The sequence below is a fragment of the Alligator sinensis genome, unplaced genomic scaffold, assembly GCF_000455745.1.
Source record: "Alligator sinensis unplaced genomic scaffold, ASM45574v1 scaffold291_1, whole genome shotgun sequence".
NCBI classification, from domain to species: domain Eukaryota; kingdom Metazoa; phylum Chordata; order Crocodylia; family Alligatoridae; genus Alligator; species Alligator sinensis.
Window position 1 is genome coordinate 1,317,479 of NW_005842391.1, and position 20,985 is coordinate 1,338,463.

General features: G+C 39.3%; 1 protein-coding gene and 1 long non-coding RNA gene across 2 annotated transcripts in view; one reads left to right on the plus strand and one right to left on the minus strand.

Annotated features, from left to right (window-relative positions):
• The first annotated feature begins 6 nt into the window (after window positions 1-6).
• Window positions 7-20,926, plus strand: LOC112551247. Its single transcript, XR_003095488.1, has 3 exons — window positions 7-427; window positions 20,101-20,202; window positions 20,871-20,926. It is a non-coding gene; the product is annotated as an uncharacterized LOC112551247 (long non-coding RNA).
• CA12 (carbonic anhydrase 12) overlaps window positions 14,429-20,985 on the minus strand; it is a 36,612-nt gene continuing 30,055 nt past the window's right edge. The window contains exons 9-10 of the mRNA XM_025211170.1: window positions 14,941-15,000; window positions 14,429-14,625 (exon numbers count right to left, since the gene is read on the minus strand). Coding sequence (XP_025066955.1) covers window positions 14,429-14,625; window positions 14,941-15,000 — 257 coding nt within the window. The remainder of the gene's footprint in view (window positions 14,626-14,940; window positions 15,001-20,985) is intronic.

The following is a 20,985-nucleotide window of genomic DNA, read 5'->3' on the forward strand; positions in this document are numbered from 1 at the left end:
CGGGCGGCGCCAGCGGTCGCGGGCCTGCCCGGGGGTCGCTCCCTCTGCCCCGCTGCAGCCGCGCTGCCACCTCGTCAGTTTCTTTGGGATTTGAGACTTAATAACAAGGAAAGCTAGAAAGTTTTCAGTCTTGATGTCCCAGGAGACTTTCTAATGGGACTTATGTGTTCAGATGGGAAATAGATTTTAAAATGGGGCAAAAAAAGGATGATTGAATGGACTTAATCTCTCATATGATAAACATATTCTGGGCATAAAAAGTCTAAACTAAATAATGTAGATTGTGTTTTCTGTAGGTCTGCATTAAAAATCTTGGTTAATTATTAGAGCTACTTTATTTCACTCTGGTATTGTGACGTTCTCCTGTGCGTGACCGTCTCTGCTGGCCAGCTTTACAGAATGCCTGATTCCACACTGCGCGCTTAGGGTAACAAAGTGATTAAAAGCTCAAATTAAATCTTGATTTTTTTTTTTTTTAATTTCTAATTAAAATGCAATCTGGAAAGTATAGCGTTTAAGAAAAGTTTTAAATTAAGATTACTGCTACAAATTCCATTTCTGTTCAAGACTACCAAATGAATCCTGGCTGGAAAACTTGTGAGAAGTGGATAGCAGTGGGTAGTTTTTTATATAATGTTAAATTATGTCCTGTGACTGCTGCATAAATATTAGATGAATGATTATGACACGCTGCAGGAGCAACAGCTGGTCTCACTGGCTTGGAATTGCATGCTCAGTTTCAGCATGTAGCTGTTTGTGATTTTCATACGATCAGTGACATCAGTGGTATCATTTAATGTGACAAAAATGTTAAGCTCTACTGTTACAGTTTCTGCAATGAAATTAAATAGAATCTTTTATAAGCGGCTTTGGAGTACAAGATAATCAAGTATGTATGGAATCAGTTTTCCTTCGGTATCTAACAAATGAGGGTAAACCAGAAGAAAATCTAATTTTTTTTTATTATTGCATTAAAATAGCAGTGTAAGCCCAAGAGACATTCTAGCAAAACTTTCCAAAATTAGCAGAACAGCATTTCCCCCAAAGGACATATCTTTAATGTGAGGTTTTAACACTTGGAATAGGTGTATATCTGGGGCCAGGTTATCTAGTAAACCTTAATGTTTCCTACATTCTATTTAATTTTCTACCTTTTATTGTGGGGTTTTTAAAGGAGGGGGAGAGAACGTGTGTACAGGGCACGTGGGCTATGTTTTTAAAGAGGACACTGTAAGTTTAATCACATCTTGAAGGATTCCAAGGCAGGCTTTTCTTTTCTGACCTAGGCTAATATTTTCAGAAGCACTTAATTAATGTAGATGCTAAAGTCCCAGGCTCCTAAGTGTGAACTGCTTGTGAAAATGAGTTGGATGCCTTTATAACGGTGGTAAGCAGCCTTTTCAGGTTGTGGGTCTGAATGACTCCACTTGGGCCAGAGGCAAGCTGCAATTAGGACCTGGCTGCTATTGCTGGGGTTTTTTCCCCACTTTCACAGCTACTGCCACCGCTTTTTCCAGTTAAAGCCTCATGTCCATGGGCCAGATTAGATAGGTCCTTGCGGCATAGGTTGCTGCCCCCTATATAAAATACATCCATTGTTTCATTTCTGTGTGTACCTTGAGCTAAATTCTTATTAGACATTTAATCCATTTCCGAATTAATATACAATGCAATTTGGATTTAGTTAGTGTTTGTGCAGGGCATTGAAAATGTAATAATAATTTTAAAAGTAAGTGCTAATTATTGTTAGTTTATAGTATTACAAAACTTTTGTCTCCCAATCTGTCGGATTAACTTTCCAATTGTTGTTAAACACCTTCAGTAGGTTATTTTATGTTTATTATTTTAATTGTGTTCTCCATAGTTTTCTGTCTGTAACTGTCCTGACATAGCTTATGTCTCTTTAAGTTGTTTTCTTGTTCCACATACAAGTTCAAGGATAAGATCTAACCAGTTTGAAGTAGTCAAAATAAAAAAAGTAGATTTCAAAGGCATTAAAATATCTTTTTAAATACAATGTTTATTTCAGAAAAGCCAAAGAGGGCTTAATGGGCATAAACCAGGAAGAAACCATACCCATCTCAGTCAGACAGCTGTCCTATGGTAAATTGAAATTTAATCCAACCCATTTAATATGTACCGTAGATGTCAAGCTGAACAAAACAGTCTCTAAATTGTTATAACTAGAAAGACTAATTTTGGGGGGCTAACTATTTTTGTGCTGCTCATTTTTGTTTTGTATAGTCTTAACATCAATAGACACCTAAGTTTATTTTATACGTTTTCAGTTTATGAAAAACTAAAGGTGCCCAGTGGGTTTGGGCCCTGTGCACCTTGATCCAGTCTCATAGCGGTTGGATCCTGCAGGCAGACACGACACAAGCAGGATGTGGAGCCCGGGGCAGATCAGCCTATGTGGGGCCCCATGGCCCCAGATGCGAGGAAGCTGGCAGCGGATTCAGCAGCAGGGGAGGGGAGGGAGTGTCAAACAACCAGATACAAACCTGGCGGCAGCGCAGAGTCGCTGGGCCACTTTGCCTGGTTCTGTGGAGCACCCCAAAGCGCAGGGCCTGGGGTGGTCACCCTAATTTGCACCCCGCCTAGGGACAGCCCTGCCTGCAGGCACCTGGATCTGGCCTCATACTGCTCAGATCTGGCCCTGTCCCCTCTTGGTTATGTGCACCCAAATTGGGCCTTATCCCACCCCAGATTTGTGTACCCGGTATGGCTTGCCAGGTCAGGCTGTCCAGCCCACCAGGCTCCCCATGGGTACAACAATTTGGCAGTGGGGGAGCAGCAATTCATGCTGCCACTATTCCCCCAATGTCAAACATTCAGACCTGTGAAGAGTCCTGCAGTTCAGATGATGCAGCTTTACTAGCTGGGGGTTGAACACTCCTGTTGTATAGTATTCACTGGCCTCTTCCTTCAGGATTTTTCACTTTTTTGTGTCTCATTTTATTACTTCCTTGTAACTGGATATGCCTTCCATTCTGAATATGAGGCGAAACTAAGTAAACTACATGATTTTTTAATTAAGTTCTGTAGATATCTGGCTTCACATGCAGATACACTAACTAGGATCTTAACTAAATAATTCCTCTGCTTATGTGAAAATTCCAACCTTTAATGACTGCAGAACAGCAGGCCAAGAACAAGATAGATTTCTGAAAAGTGTTTGTTTTTATAAGAGTGTAGGTTGTAGCCCTGTTGGTCTAAGGACATAGGCAGACAAGGTTCTTTGGGTGAATCTGATATCTTTTATTAGACCAACTTAAATAGCTGGAAAACAATTATTAAGCAAGCTTTCAGGTTCAAAAACCCTTCGTCAGGCTAAGGAAGTTTCAGCAGTTGGTGTGTGCTCTTGGATGGAATGAAAAGTAAAGAAGTCAGAGGCTGGGCTGGTATGCATGCAAGACAGGTAGTCAGTGAAAATGTAGATTGAGGAGTCGATGGGTGAGCGACAGGCTGGGGGACGGGGGTGGAGAGAAGGGGGATGAAAGTGGAGAGATACCTGGGGAGTCAGATGTCAGACGGGTTATAATGTGTCATAAATCCAATGTCTATACTTAGTCCATGATTTTTAGTATCCAGGAGGTTTTTGTAAGTATTGTCAGTGAGCTTTGCTTGCTGGTGTTTTCAGAGAGCTTGGTAAGGTAATTCTTGCTTTTACTGGCTGAGCAACAAGTAGTCTTCTAAAGGAGATATTTCATCTCAGATTCGAATAAGAAATGAAAGGGCCATATTTGAGGTCAGATTCCTTAAACATATTCTCACTGTTGTGCTTTTAGCTCTAATAGAGGAAAAATAACTATTTTCTGTATCAATGTAGTCATGACTAAGGAGAGAAGTAGGCTCTTGGTTTCAATTAACTGGATATATTAAAAGTTGGTAGGAAGATCTGGGTACTCAGATGTGGCATTGACCAGAACTTAAAACCATCCATTTGCTGTCCCTGTTATCATATGAAGGGGTTAAGGCCCACACCTACCTCCACTGACTCTATTGTGTTTTCTCTGGGCAGGGGGTTTCATGGGATTGGCAAAAGCCTTATTTTTGTTAGTGTTAGAGATTGTTTTGTGTTGCAGCATCACAGCCACACACATCTGTTACTTTCTTTAACCGCTTTCAACCCTTCCACCATGAAACAGAGCAGCTGATCTTACCTAGCAAAATAGCTGCTAAGTAGGGACTTGTACCTGTCCCTATTGCAGAATAGTTAGTTGTCCTCAGATGGGTGAGTAGATAAGAAGCAGAACAGAACTGCAGGAATATTGAAATATTCTCCCCTTAATTCCTTTACAATCTGTCCATTTATTTATAAGTATTTTTGGTGCTGGAGGATATGAGAGCATTGTAAGGTATTATAAATGTTAATTTGCTCTGTTTGTTACTTTTCTTATGGCCTCACTCAACATTAACACTAACTTTTCAGTTGTTTGGAACTTGACTATTCTTCTGAAACATCACAGGGCAAGAAATGTTCTTTGTATTTTTGTTGAATACACATAGGAAACTAAGAACTAGATAGTAATATATTAATGAAAAAATGTGAAACTTAGTCATTCTTTAACAAGCTTCTCTACTGAAAGATTTTCACATAGCATGACATGCTCTCAAGAGAAGAAGTGATACTGAACGTCATACAGCAGAGCCTTTTAGAAGATCTCAGGATGCATAATAGAACTGTGAATCCATTAATGTACAAAGTAAGGCTAAATTTGGCACATTTACTAGCATCACAAATTTGTTTCTATTCACTGTATAGAAGGAGGTATTAGTTTTTAGCCAATTATATTAGAATTGAGTTCGGAGCCTCCAAAATTCTGCGTATTGGTTAAATGAAATATGACAGCTATGTAACTAACTAACTAACTAACTGTTGGATACCATGTTACTGTTAACCTTTGGATAGCTCCTTAATTACTTCTAAAAATATACTAAAATATTATTTTTCTCTGGAAGCATTAATTTATCTGTTTTGATTAGGTAGTTACACAGTATAACAGTACAAAAAACTTTATGGAACTATAATGTATAAATAATATTATAATGGAAAAGTAATTGTACAACAATGAAGTTCCAACTTGCTAGTTGCATAAGAGGAGGTCTGAAATGTCAGTCTTAATTCTAAATTTTCTTTTGCTTCTTTTTGTATGAGACCTGTTACAATTAAGTACCTGAACTGATCTTAACTGTCACCACCTAATTTTTCATTATTCAGTCACTAGATGGTGCCATCTTCAATTTCATTTCACACATTTGTGAATATACATTATTTAAATACATTGTTTATTTTGTTTTAAGAAAGAAGCTTCTGAATTCCTTTCTGAGGAACACTTTGTTCAGAGAAGAATAATGTATATTTTTTAATATTTTGCATGATTCCCTGAAAGCACCTCTTACTTTTAATTGATACTGTTACTTGACAGCAATTATGTTTTTGGAAGATAAGATTTATATTGATTTTTTTTTTTTCATGAAAAATGCAATTTTTATATGTATTTGTTTGATGTCCTTCCTACCCAGAGATCTGGAGGAACATCCCTTTAGGTGGCAGGTTCACTTTAATTGAGTTTTATCCTCACTGAGGATAGCTTGATTCTTTTATGTTATATTAAGAGGAACCCCTTAATTATTTATTAACCCCTTATTATTTGGGTTAATAAGGAACCCAAACGAAAGGAATGAGGGAAACTTGTGGCTCATTCACATGCTTTTCTCTGGCCCTTGGACACCATAGGTCAGGGGCAGGCAATTATTTTGGGTGGAGGGCTGCTTTATGAGTTTTGGCGAGCTGTCGAGGGCTGTATGGATAGCCCCACCCCATGGCCGCCCCTGACCTTAGCCACTGGAAGTCCCTCCCCTTGCCCCTGGAAGTACTCCTTTTGGAGGGTAACCTTGGAACCTGACCCCTCCCACAAGCAAGGACCGAGTCCACCCCATCAGGCTCCAGGCATCAAAAGCTGGCCACCCCCCCTCCCCCCCATCACTAATCCCAGCATGACCTGGTCCTGACCCTGATTGAGAATGACTGTCCAGCACATTTTTGGAGAGCCTGGAATAATAACCTGATATCAATTTGTGCCTTTGTTTAGTGGCAGACATCTGTTTCCTTTAAGGTGCAAGAGCTTGGGCAGCCCTCCTGAGCAGGTGCTCTTAGGGCTTCAGAGGCCCGATCTTGTGTGCCCCAGGAATTCCCACTGGGGATCAGGATTCTTAAGTCCTGGGAGCACCGGCCCAGCTTCCCCCTATTTTGAGAGGCGTACCAGTTTGATATTACAGTGCTATCCTGGTTGTGGGGCCGCCAATCACTTGATTGGTGGCCTCTGCCCTGGGACTTCACCAAAGCCAGTTTTCCCTGCTTACAGAGATGTCCCCTGGGGGTGTCTCTCTGTAGGTGGGGAACACACTGCCTGCTGTCTTGCAGGATCAAGAGGTGGGACAATGGGCAATGTGCCAGGATGCATCCCAGCACAGCTTCTCCACTTCATTTGGTGACACTTACTTCTAGCCTGAAAAGAAGTGGAACAGGAATTTACAAAGGGATGATGCACACAAAAAATGGAATTTTTTTTCCTTCTAGAGAGTGCAAGGTTTTTTATTACCATATTTATACCACACATGCTATTTTCCTTAAAATTACCTTTCCAAAATTGGGGTGCATATCTTAAGTAGGGAGGCTGATTTTTTTGTTGCCAGAATAGAAGTAGGGAAGAATAGAAGCATGCAGATGCTGTGCTTTAGTGGTTGACGGCAGGCAGAAGGGATGGAGGCCGGTGATTACCCTCTCAGAACCATTAAAGAGTTTGCAGCAGCTATTGTCTGAGAACTGTAGCTTGTTGCAAGAAGCAGCCGCTGAACTGACCCAGGACATGTGAGCTGCTGCGTGCAATCTGTTGCATTTTGATGAGGCTTGCAGTGTGGAAATAACACTTGGTTATTTACGGGAATTTATATAAAGATTATTTACAGTAAAAAAGAAAGTCTTCTGCTCTTACACGGGCCTGGGGCCTAGTCTTGTTGCTGTCCTGTCACACAAGGAAGTTCCTGCTGCCTCACCCAGACAGCTATGACTCTGCAAAACTCCATTTTTTCCCTATGTTCTGCCTGCCAAACACAAGATGAGTGTTTGGGGGCTTGTCACATATGAGAAATATGGTGTATGGCACAGTTAAACTCTGAAACAAAGTGCATAAGAAGTTCATGGTAATTGGATCAATATTGAAGGGAGTGGATGAAATGACATGGTCAGTTTTGTGAAATGCATCTTTATTTGAAGAGATATTACACTTGCATTAGACCTAAATTTAAATGAGTTCAGTAAACAAGTCACGTTTCCAAGATGATTGTATCCAGTCTTGATGTAGGTTAAGGCTAGAGAAATTTGACATTCATTTAACTTCGCATTGTTCCACGTGTATTCTTGTTCTCTGCCTCTGTACAGACATCTTAATAGTCTCTTTATTTATGGTTCTGGAGTATTGAGAGGCATGTATAGTAAAAGATATCTAAAGAATCTTCAAAGAACATTGTCTATAGGAATGTCCAGGCAAGCTAGAATGTAGAAATGTTGTAAAAATATGTTTACACCTTTGCAGTGCAGAGGTTAGGACTTCTAAAAGTATTTCTTATAATTTGATAGTGGTATTAATTATATTAATTTTCATTAATGAACTGTAATGAAACTTCTGCTTTCTTAATTTGACTTTTAAATTAATTATATTTTGAGAAACTACTGAAAAAAACGATGGCTGCTTGCAGATGGTGTGGGAGGAGGCACTTTAAAGCCAGAAGAGGCGTTACATTAGTTGGACCCAGCTCATCCAGTGTCTGTACAGATCATGCGCTTTAGTAGGGGTTTTTGGCCTTTTTATCTAATAGCTGATTGAATTGGCTTCATATAAAAGCACCAAAAAGTCCCACCGAAGCACCTGATCCATACAAACACTGAGGAGCTGGGTCAAACTAATGTGCTGCTGCTTCAGGTAAAACACAGGGTTTTTGGTTTTTTTCCACATCTGTCAGCATCCTATTATTCTTTTCTCTATCTTTGCTGTGAGTTGACAAACATTAACATTTCTTAGCTGCTTTATAACATTTTTAATATGAAGAGTTTAAAGGGCATCTTTACATGTGTTCCAGGGGTGGGGGAGCTGCTCTAATTAAAGCATCCTCAGTGTCTTGTGTATCAGTGTCCCCTGGGTCTTATTCAGGGAGGGGGAAGCTCAAATGAGCTTAAGTTAAAGGACTCCCACCACCACTTTGAAGTGCAGAGATGCTAATACACAGGATATGGAGGCTGCTGGAATGTGGTAATTAGCATGCTCCAGCAGACTCGATTAATTGAGTCTGGTCCAATGCACCATAATTACAGCGTCTCAGAGCAGCATCCGTGCATGTCTACAGGCACCCACAGTGTTTTACTGAGGAAGGGCAATATAAGGGGAAAACTGAGACGGAGGTTAAATCATCTTCCCAGTGTTACACAACAGATGAGTGGTTGAGCCAGGAACAGAATCCAGGTCTCAACTCCTTCCCCAGAACCACGTTAACTAAATTCTCTTGGTAAAGGTTTTTAATTGAATTGCTGGTTCCATCAAGAGCAGATGTTTTCCAGACTCTCGCATAATAATACAGAAGTGCTAATGCTGTGAGGCATGGATTACTTCATTGATGTTTGGGACACTAGCAAGTATTTTAAATACCAGGTGGTTGGTCGTGGATAAATGCTAGCCTATTAGCCATTTTACTAAGTGGTTGATGTCATGTTGGTTTGTTAGCTAAGCAATACAAAATGATCAGTGGAAGCCTAAGGAGGTAGCAGCCTCACAGGGTCTGGCTCAGTAACCATTGCATCTCAGTTTTCAAGCCACATTCACGTCTCAGTGCCACTGGGCTCACCCTGATGGGGAATCCATTACCCAGTTACTCTTTCAGTTAGAGAACTTATTCTGCCACATAGCCTGATGTACTAAGTCCATGTAGGATGTTAGCAATGACTCTGAAGTTTTACAAAGAGTACTGTGGGATGGTTCAACACAGTATAAAGTTTGGAAGGTAGTTTTGAGGTGGAAGGGAGTGAGTAATGGAGGAAAAAAACAGTGAAGCAGGGAGTGAGCTGGAGGGATCTCTCTTGTTTTTTTTTTCCTTAAGAGTTTGGAAGGCCAAACCTGTAAGCAAGCAGCACTGCCATTTACTGTTGATTTACATAAATAACTCCGTAACTGAGGGAATGAAAAGAGATGCTGAGTTTGAACTGGGTTTTATGCTTAAATATCAGCTATATATATATTTTTACCAATACTCTGTAATGCATCCAGGGTCAATTGATAGATAACCTTGAATGGAAATTTTGGCTTTGTATTTGCACTTGAAATCATACAGATGGTTGTCTGTGTCTCAGTGTGGTCAAGGAAGTTAATGTTTGAAAATTAATGAATTAATAGTAATGTAGTAAATGTTTTTAAAACATTTTTCTTGGAATCAAGTCTGTTTGGAAATTGATTATAAAATTGTTGTTAGCTGCTGTAGTTTACGTGACTTAAATTTGTATTACCCTAAAATATTTATTATTAATTTTTCTGTTGGTACTTTTATGCTCTTCCACCAACAGCCTGTGTTTTCTTCATCTCCTGATTTGCATTATGTAGTCAGTTTATTTGAAATGAACGTTTTGGCTTTAATGACTAGTTGGTTTGTAAATAGAAATACTAAAATGAGTAAGCACATATTTACTTATACTAGTATTTAAAATCCTAAATGCGTTTACATAACTACTGAGAAAAACATGTAATTATTATTTTTTTAAAAACAACCTAATGGGGGTGATTCAAAGTAACTTTTCCTTTTTGTTTTCTGATTGATCAGTAGCCTATAAATATTTTCCCTCCAGAGAAATTGTCTGGCTTAAAATGAATTAGTCAATGATGCTGAATGTTTGAATGATGAATGTTTATCACTGACATTTCCACGTTTAGTTAAGGCTAAATCTATAGCTGCAGAAATTCAAATAAGCTTTAGCAAGCCAGCTATTTTTACAGTTGTTGCATTTTTATACTTTATGCAAATTTAGAGGAGCGAGTATGAACCTTAGAGACTGAAATATTTGATCTTAGCGCACACACCTTACCAGGAAGGGCAGGAAAAGCTTTAGATAGCACTGCCTCATAAATTTACCTTAGCTCCTAATATGGAATGAGAGCAAGCTAATCTCCATGGTCTGTTTTATCCTGGTATATCTAAGACTTACCCAGCTACAAAGGTAATTAGTGCTGACTCTTCTGTAAACAAGGATTTTCAACAGCTCTTGTTAGAGTCGAAAAATTAGATCTTATAATTCACATTTTTCATTGAAATTGGATTTGATTTAAATTAAATATATTGCTTTTCTTAAAAAAAAAAGTATTACATTTCCAATTAAGATGATCTATGTTAAGGCATAATTATAACCCATCAAAATTAATTGAATAATTTAAAAAAATGCAACAACATGAGCCCTCACATTTTAATTAGTGAAATAGTGCTGCTTTTTTTAATGTACAACTCTGAAAAGATGGTTTCAACTTCTGAAGTCAATTCATACTTAATAAATAGATTCTAATGTTTTCATTAATATGATTTTCAATCTTTACAGTGGAGCAAATGCTGTTCCAAATACAAGTACTTTCAGGTTCTGTTGTGCAGAAATGTTTTTGCATAAATTACTTTTGATTACAGTTTAATGAGTAGGTTCAGGGAGGGTGTTTTCAGTTGTATTATTTTAGGGTTGAGAAAGTAGGAAATGGAAAAAGCAGGACAGCTTGTTTTCCTTTTGTAGTCTATCAAAATAAGAACCAGCTAGGAAAGGGTGGGATTTACTGTTCTCAAAACATGTAGGGCACAGGTCAGATTGTCAAAGTATTCAGTTACTGAGTTGGATTTCTAGATTGCAAATGTATTTTGGCACCTACTTCTTATGGGAACAAATCTGACCCATTATGACCACAAGCTATCATTATGAGTTCCTCAGTTTAAAAGATCAGTTCGTTTTAAATGCAAAATGTGTGTGTATGTGTGTCCAGGACACTTAAGGTAACTTTATTTAAATAATTAACTGTTTTAAAAATCTATTTAACAGATTGATTTCTGTTACCTTCCAAGTGCAAATTAACACAAATCAACAGAGACCTACCAGAATCAAGGCAGGGGCTGACTTTGCCAGACAACAATGGGGGCACTTTCACAGGCTTTTTGCAGCAGGACCCCTCCCCCACCCCCCACACATGCACACACACCCATGGCTCTGATTGGCTGAGGAGCCGCAGTGGCAGTGCCCCTCACCACCAATTGGCTGTCTGTCATGTGGCCCCACCCCTTGCCTCTAGGTGGAAAGAGGCCCAACCCCTCACTGCTAATTGGTGGAGAGTGGTGCGGCTGCACAACAGGCAGCCCTCTCTGCCAGTCAGTGGGGAGGGGGAGCAGGGAGGCAGGAGGGGAGGTGGCTACCATCCTGGCGGCTCTCTGTGCTGGCAGTGCCCTCTTCTCCCCATTCCCCTTTGGGCTGAAAAGCCCCAGTAGCCATGAGGACTGCTGGCTCCCACTGGGGAGCCAGCATTTTATTTTTAGTAAGTTGCTTGGGGGGGGGGGCGGGTTGCTGGGTTGTTGATTTTTTTTTGTGGATTTAGAATCATAGGCAGTTAGGTTTGGAAGGGACCTCAGGAGGTCTAGTCCAACCTTCCGGAGGATGGTCAAAGCAGGACCATCCTTATCTAGATCATCCCAGCCAAAGCTTTGTCTAGCCAGGTTATGAAAACCTCCAAGGATGGAGCTTCCACCATTTCACGGACAATGCCCGCTTTCACACTTCCTACAAAATCGTGAATTGAGTAGGTCCCTACACATCAACAGTATAAAAAAAAAACTTTTAACTATGAAACATGTTTTTTTTCTCTATTTTAGAACATAATAAAAACATTAGAGTTAAGCAAATGAATAAATATATTTCAAGCTATATAATTGCGGGCTGGATGACAGGTGCAGGGCCAGTCCATGGGCCAGCTCATAGGGCTGATCCATGGCTGGATCAGGCACATGGAGCCAGTCCATGGCTGGATTGTACCTGTAGACCAAGCCTGTGCACCAAATTGAGCCCTGGACCAACCCTGTGTATGGGCCTAATGCAGCACACAGGCATGTCATCTGGCCTGCTGGGCTCCCCAGCGGGATAGCAGGGCAGTTCCACACCTGGGACAGCTGCAGTGCACAGGTCAGCACTGGCCTGGCTACTGCTGTGTCGGTGGTGGCAGTGTGGTTAGCTGCTGCTGTGCTGATGTATATTTTTGTGCCCTCCTCTCTCCCACCCCCTGCATCCTCCAGAAAAGGTGGTGCCTGGGTTTGCTGCCTGATCACTTTCTCCCCCCATCCCAGTTATGTTACTGGGCCTTCCCATGGCTCAGATAATACAGCTCTGCAAGCCAGGTTTGGCAGACCATGGGTTGAGCACCACTGTTATAGATGCAATGTATCCTCCTATTTAGTGAAAGGAAGTACTGAATTTAGCTTAGAGGCTATATTCATTTACACAATAGAAACAGAGTTATCACTACAGTATTAGCAATGTCAAACATATTTTAATAAAAATTCTGTTGTGTTGAACTAAAGTCCAAACTATAGAGCGCATATCTATTTTTTCATTATGGTCACATATTATCTTCCATATAAGATTGTGATTGTTGCCTATTGTGAGCACAAAGAGCTATTTAAAATAATATTTTAGTCAGAAAATAGTTATTCTGTAAGGGAGATTTAAAAAACAGTGACAAATAGACCAAAAAGCAAACTTCTGTCTTTGAAATTAACAGAGTAAATCCTGATGACCCCTGAAGAATTCTAGGAAGACAATGTGACATTTGGGTTTCTCAATTTAAACTGCTTAAAAAGCTGTAGAGCTTCACTTTATCACTTCTGTAATTTTCTGCCTTTCATTACAGTTCCTTGTAACTCTGAGTCCAAATCAGTACACACTCTGCTTCTTACTGAAATTTATATTCCAGTAGTGCCTGTGAAGTTCCTTTAGGATTTGCTGGGTGCTACCAAGATACCAGACAAAATCCCTGACCCTATCATCTATCCTACAAGCAGCCCATGATCTAGATTTTTAAGGCATAATGAATAAGTAATAAATAGGGGGAAGGGAAGATGAAGGTAACATTCAGCCTATTGTATAATCATATCATTGTGCTGAATTTGAACGTTCATGTAATATTAGCATATTAGTAATTGTGGTTAAGTGGCAAGTTCAGTAGTATATGACAATAATAGCATGTGCAGAGTCACTGAGAAAAGAACATTTAAATTCCCCAAAATGTAAGCAGATTCAAACTGTAGAGTTCAAATCAGGCCTTCCCCAATGTTTAGTGCCGTTTAGACCTTAAATTATTTTAGATCCATCTCTACTCAGTTGCCTGCTTGGGTACTCATTTTCAGTTGCCAACATGGTTACTCAAATGGCACACAGAAAAGTGTTGGTTTCAAGAGGAATTCTTCATGTTTGGTGTGATTGGCTCAACACTGTTCCTTCTGAGGTGAATCATAATCTCCCATCACACACTATGTTACAAGGTCAAGAAGATAATTCTAATAAAATACATGTCCCCTTCTAATAAATAAGTTGCTAAATTCAGGCAACTGATGTGTTAAAATCATCTGTTGCTCAATTTCAGTTATAATAATTATAAGTATACAATGACTTAATCATGATTAAATTGGAAAGCAGATGTCTTTAAAGTAATAATTGCTTTATCTACATATCATTCATGCAGATATTTTAACTAAAATGAGGACAATAAGTTGTGAGGAAGGGCTTGAGGATCTGTTGCTGCTGCAGTTCATGTGGGGGAAAGAGGGAAGGAAAGTACCGTCTTTATCTCTCTAGTAACTTGCCTCCATGACAGGTTCAGTGAGTCTTCTATAACCATGAGATTAAAGACTTTTAGCTCCAGCAGTGAGCTGAACTATGCTAGCACTGAAGATCCTATGCTCAGACCTCACTAGCAGCCCAAGGGGGCTTGGTTGTATCTACATGAGCCCATGCTGCAGCTCCACTAATGGTGGTATGATACTAATGGTGGTATGATACTATGATCAGCTGTTCACTTCAATTTAAATAATATCATCTGAAGAACATGGTTAAAAAACTACTGAAAAGACCAAATTTTAGGGAAGAAATAGATACAGACATAATCTTGTAGTACTGATAATGACTTGTTTTCTCTAGTCTTGAATTTTTGGAGGGGAAATCTGTGGTATGAACAACCTCTAAAGCTTGAGTTGATGATTAAATATGGAATAAATTATTAGTGAGTAGAGAGTAGTGAGAGACATGGCCTCAGGAGTACTCACTGATCACATCTCCCCAGGAGACAGAAGGTAAGAGCTACCAGAGTATTTAGGCTTCTGTTTCTGAAAGTGTTTTGAAGCCTTGTAATAGGCTAGAGAAGCATTGTCCAGGGCAAATTTCTGTCAAGTCCCATGAATGAAAAGCAGACTCTGTGATAAGATATAACTCATACTTTGGAGGGATCATCATCCTCGTTGTCAGCTGCTGGCTTGTAGGTGACACCTTTGTTGTCTTCTCTGTCATTTCTGCAAGTATAAAAAGGCAATGTTAGCAAAAGTAAATTTGCAGGGAGGCAGGAGCGGAATGACTGTTTAAAATGCTGCATCTTATAACCAGTATAGCTCAATTGGTTGGAGCATGGTGCTAATAACACCATGGTCAGAGGTTCAATCCCAGGTTGGACTGTATAATCTTGTATGGTCCCTTCTGTTTCTAAAAGTGTTTCCAAGCTTTATCATAGGCTAGAGAAGCATTGTCCAGGGCAAATTTCTGCCAGTCCCATGAATGAAAAGCAGTTTCTGTGATAGGGTATAACTTATACTTTGGAGGGATCGTCGTACTCATTGTCAACTGCTGGCTTGTAGATGACACCTTTGTTGTCTTCTTTGTCCTTTCTGCAACTATAAAAAAGAGATTACGTTAACAAAAGTAAATTTGTGGGGGGCGAGGGGCAGGGTGGGCAATGTAGCACTGACTTTAAAATGCTGCATCTTATAACCAGGTCAGCTCAGTTAGTTAAGGTGTGGTGCTAATAACACCAAGATCATGGCTTCAATCCTGGGTTGGACTGCATGATCTCTTGAAGTCCCTTCCAGCCTTACTTCTTTATGAAATGGTCTATAAAGGTGAGGTCTTCTCAGTGGCAGCATACTTTGCTTTAGTCAGTAGTGCCAGTACTCGTGAATACATAGAAATAATTGTTCAGCATTCCATAGTGTGGCAGCAAAACATCTTACCTTTTCTGCCTAATCAGCCAAAAGGCTGCTGCAAGAATGATGATAACTCCAAAAATGCTGGCTAACACCACTGAGAGGACAACACCTAGAAGTGGGAGGAAAGCATGCAGGTAGATAATTTGATTTATGTCAGACCAGAGAGCTGTCATGTGTGACAGCTTAAATCTGTGTGTGTTGCATATAACACCACATGAAAGAGGTATGACTGGATAACTTATTCCTTTATTAACTGGGCATTTGAAAAGATTCAAACCTGAAGGCCCCAAACCTGAAATCATATCCCTACAGGTGTCTTATTGAAGTCAGAGGGCAATGTATGGGTCTGAGAGTCATGGAACCACTTGCTCGGGATTGTTTATGCTCAGTCCTCCCTTTTGCAGCAGACAGGATAGTGCACTATAGGCAGAATTCAAGAACTAGGCTAAAATAAGAAAGAACGCCAAATTAATTCCTGCTCTTTTTTTCAGCATGGAAGAACACAGTCAAATGTAGTTTTGCTGGAGGTGGTATGCTTTGTAATTAAGGACTTTGCTTGTAAGGGTTAAGGAAGGCTAAGTATTCATTCGTGATACTAGTACAAAATAAAAAATCAATTCATGTTTGCAAGGACTTTGGTGATGGAGTGTTCTGTGAATGCTAAGTAATACCGTGACACCTCTTTGATACAGCTCTTAAGATAAAATTCTTTGCAGTGAAATATTTTAACATTTTGGCTTGATTTAAAGATCCCAACCATTATTCAACAGCATTTGCATTATCCACTTGCTATTTGCGTGTAATGATTTCTATTTCTTTAAATTAACATTTGTCTTGTTTCTGTATGAATGTTTAGAAGCATCCCAGTGTGGACCACAGTAAATAGTTGATAGTTTTTATGTAAACTAGTTAAATGTTTCTTTGGTGAAAAATAACCAGGTAACATTAACACTGGGATCAGTTCAACTGAATGAAAGTTTGTGTTTCACAGCTTTACAAAAATAACTGTTAATTTTAAAAAAGGCTTTATTGAAGTAAAAAAAAAGGTCAAATAGGCAACAAAGAATTAACTGTTCGGAAAATATTTTGCATTTATACATAGAATTAAGACCAAAGTTAATTTTAGGAATTCGGATTTCTACGTATAAGATCCCCTTATTTTTTAAATAGCTTATTTGAAAGCATCTGCTGCAATATAACCATATGATTAAAACTGGGAAATATTTTTCATTTAATTTATGGACTGTTACCTCTCCTTATCTGAAAGGTGAGCATAGTAATGTACTTCAGATGGATGTTCTTGAAGCTGATTGTATCTGATTAACTGCAAGATGCTGTTTGCATGCAAAGTTTATTCTGAACATATTTAAGATTCATCAACTAATTCTCTAAAGATTGAAATGTTGAAGACCCAATACTTGTAAAAATGGTTGGTGAGACTTCAGCATTTAATCAACATCACAAGTGTAATTGGCTTGACACCATGCACATTTGCACTCCATGAGCACAGCATGGTAATCCCATCTTGCAAATTTTGTGCTCTTTGAAAGTCACAGGTGCTGTATTACCAACCCCACTGTCAAAAATCAAGAGACAAATTGAAAAATCAATAGATTTGGTATGTAAATCATGAGATGCTCTGTTCTGATTCTCCCCCCCTTTCCCTCCCCCCACCCGGCTCTTCACACACGCGCCCTGAGCATCCCCGCTAGCCCAGCTGGGGCCAGAAGAAAACATTCCGAGATTTGAGAGTTCTATGGTGAGATCACGAGTCGGACTTAATTTTACTCAGAAATCGCCACTCCTGCAATAACTTTGCTAGAGTTGGCGTTACTGCAGATATGCATAATAGGATATGCTTCACAAACATCTGGCTGCCTGGACAAAATCATGGCCTTATGCACAGGCTCTTATCTTCTTTTCCTATTTCCAAATACATTTTATTCCTACTTCTGGGACAGCTATGTACATGCGCAAGGTTCAGCAATGTGCTGCTTTCAGGTCCTGAAGAAGTAGTAGCCCTACAGGAGTAGTCTTTTTTTGTTTGTTTGTTTGTTTTTGTTTTTTTGAGATGGTGGTTATACCTATTAGGTAGTGTTTAAGGCCAAAAGTGGTGGAATGTATGTAGAAGGCTGCTTAGGAGATTCTGAAGCTGATAAATAGGGCCCTTACACTAGTAGAAAACTTTTTTGGCTCTCTGACCCTGTCAGTGACATTTACAATTAAATGCAGTATTAGACTGAATGGGTTTTTATTGAAATAGCACTAGCTCTTAGTAATTTATTTGGTAGTTATAAGCCCCAGAGAGACATTAAAATAAAGGTGCAGTGGGATCTGATATAGGATGCAAACAGTCATGCTTCCTGCCTTGCCACACATGCATGGCAGGAGACATGGTTGTGAGATTCCACATCAGATCCCGTGCTGTCATATCCTGGGCTCCTTCTGCACCAGCAAGTAGCAACCTTGGCTCCCAGCAACAGGAACATGCTATCTGCTCCTGTGGTTGTGAGCCCCAGTCAGATGATCAGAGCTCCCAGCCTGGGGAGTGCACCATGCATGCCTGCAGCTGAGAACTCCAATCAGCTGGAGCACACAAGTCTTGAAAGTTTCCCGTATGCTCCAGAGGCTTGGCACTGGCAATATGTTCAATTTAAGGCATGGTGGGAAGCAGCCATAAGTATTAGATATATTTTGTGTTATAATTTTGTGGCTTATTCCTTGTTTTATCATACCATGAATTGATTAAATGTGTGGCCAAGCCACTACTTGCGACTCAAGTTAACCAGTTGATCCTGTCTTTAGTGTAACGTCTATTAGCCATAGAGACCATTTCTTGGTGAGAACAGCAGGACATGGGTACACTGCATAACTGAGCTCCTATTTATTCATAGTTTGTATGAGATATTTCCAATATGTCTTTAAAGACGTCCCCTAGGTCTGTAATACTGGAAGCATCATAGAAGCTGGCATCACATATAAACAGAAGATGAATTATGTGCTTCACTGAATGAAGTGGGACACCGGAGACTCAAATCTATTCTTAGCATTGGCAAAAATTCACTGGTTTGTTGAGAGAGTCAGTTTTGTGCTTTATTTTTCCCTTGAGGATTTGAATCATAAGGGATGCTGCTCTTCTGTGCTATTAGCACTGTGCAGCTAGTACAATGGTTACAGGTCAAGAATAGGAATAGTTTGAACCCCTTATTCTACCCCAGACCCCAGAGCAGTGTTGGAGTTAAGTTCTGTTGGGACATATCAGAGATGTGGGTTTTCCGGAAAATTCTGAATTGGAAAATTTTCCAATGCCCTAAATAGAGCATGATCTGATTTAGCATGTTTATTTGACTTATATTTAGTAACAAAACTAAAAAGTACCCCATGTTAATTTTATGTCCCTAAATCTACAGGTACTTGAACTGAAATATTTGATTAGGAAAAAAAATAAATACAGCACACTTAATGTAGTTTAAATGTTATATTTTAAAATAAATTCAAAGCTTTATGTGGAAAGAACTTATTTTTATTGGAATACTTGTAAAAATGTAAAGACAATACCCAATAGCATGTACTTCCCTTACATTGTTTGTTTAAATTTAAGAAGAAAAACAAATGCACTGAAAACTGTTGTCACGCTAATTTTAGCACACACAAAGAACTGTGCATGATATGCCATGCTTTGGTTTTGATTTGACCTGCACAGCCAATTAGGTAAATTCATAACTTGATTTTTGGTTTGGATTATTATGCGATCGTATTTACCCTCCTGTTTACAAATCAGTAAAACATATATGTACTCTCTCTCACACGTCCTAAGGATAATCACCTGAAAAACATTAATTACAACTTTGAAGCTGCCAAGCTGCCTAATATTGTATTGGCATCCATTCATTGTTACTAATAAATTTTATGAAACAATGAATTTTTAGAAATGGAAAATTTCCCACGCAAAGGTAAAGCACTGGAAAATTTTCCACTCCACATCTCTGGGACATAATGTGTTGAACTATTGTGAGATAAATAAGAAGAGTGATAAGCACACTTAGTGGTTGTAGGAGGATACTTTCCTACTTTCCTCAGACCTTTTATGTAGTATATGATGAAAATTCAAGAGGCAAAATGGACAAAATATTAGACAATCTTTCTGTCCTTTGTATGTAAATGCATCAATTTCACAAAAATAATTTATTTCTAAATCAGAGTCAAGGCTTTACTTGCATAAAACAAGAAAATATTTCCAATTTGTCACAGATACAGTGATTTGCTCGGCTAATAAACTGTGATAGGGCTTTTCTCCATTATTACAGATAACTTACTGTTGACAACAAAGCAGTAAGAATCAGATGTCTGCTTGCTTCACAGAGTGATACATGAACAGAGACTGGGGCAACAATTTTTATCATGCACAGCAGATAAGCCTCTGTCTGTGATCTCTTAGAGGAAGAGATCTCTGCTTCAGTAGAATGTTCACTGACAGAAACTGGTATATAACACTGAGGTATCCAGAGGTGCCATCCATATTTTGCTATAAGAAAGAGCAGTAGTGTAAGCGTAGCTGTGAAGGTCCAGAAATGATCTGAGGCAAGGGTTTCTTAGGGTGATATCTTTTATTGAACCAACTACATAGTTGGTCCAAAGTTAGACAAGCTTTTGAATACAAGGCATTCTTTCTCAGGCCTCTGATCACAGGGAGCCAGGCACAGCATAGTGAAAAACAGCAAAGGGGAGGGGGTGTCTGCTACCACTGAGAATTTCTCTTATCCTCTCCTCTCTGTTGTTTTTCACTAGGCTGTGCCTGGCTTCTTGTGATTGGAGGCCTGAGGAAGAATATCTTGCAGTCAAAAGCTTGTCTAACGTTGGACCAACTACATAGTTGGTCCACTAAAAAAGGTAACCCTAAAAATTCTTGCCTCAAGCACTACATTTAGCTCTTTCTACATGCAAGTTTCCTGGACAGACTTTGGAATTTAGTTCAGAACCCAGTGGAAAAAGATGAGGGACAAAACCATTAGAGTAAATTCTCCCCTTTCAGTAATGACACAGGATTAAGATGACTGTTGAAGTAGATGCATATGATAGCATCTGATGAAGTGAACTCTTGCTCATCGAAGTTTATTCATTTATATGATTCAGTTAGTTTATAAGGTACATCTCTTCTCTGCCTTCTACCTAACCAAAATCAGTGATGTTGGGCTTGTTTACTTAGATTATCTACTGCTAGAAGTGGTAAACATGACAGAAGTTTAATCTCTCATTTTCAGGTAAGCAATAATATGCAGTTATCATAGAATGAGCAAATAGAAAAAAGTGGAGATAGTTGTTACAATGGAACAATGAGAGGTGAAAATACACACCAGTAAAATGTAAGTAGCCTTTCTAAAAAGTTCACAGCAGAACCTCTATTACCTCTACTGTGCACAGGGAACAATTTATCAGAAGATTAGGCAGATCAGTTACCTCATGCAGATACAGGCAGTCCTCAACTTACAACGTTTGTGTTACGTTTCGCACTTAGAACCTTTATAAATTGACACCTTGTTTCAACTTTCTGACATCAGTTTCAACTTTACAACGCTTGATCTGATGCGACACTACACCAGTGAACAAGTTCAAGATTCCTGAGAAGACTTCAGCCAAGAACCCTTCAAAAGTCCAAACAAGAGTCCTTCAAAA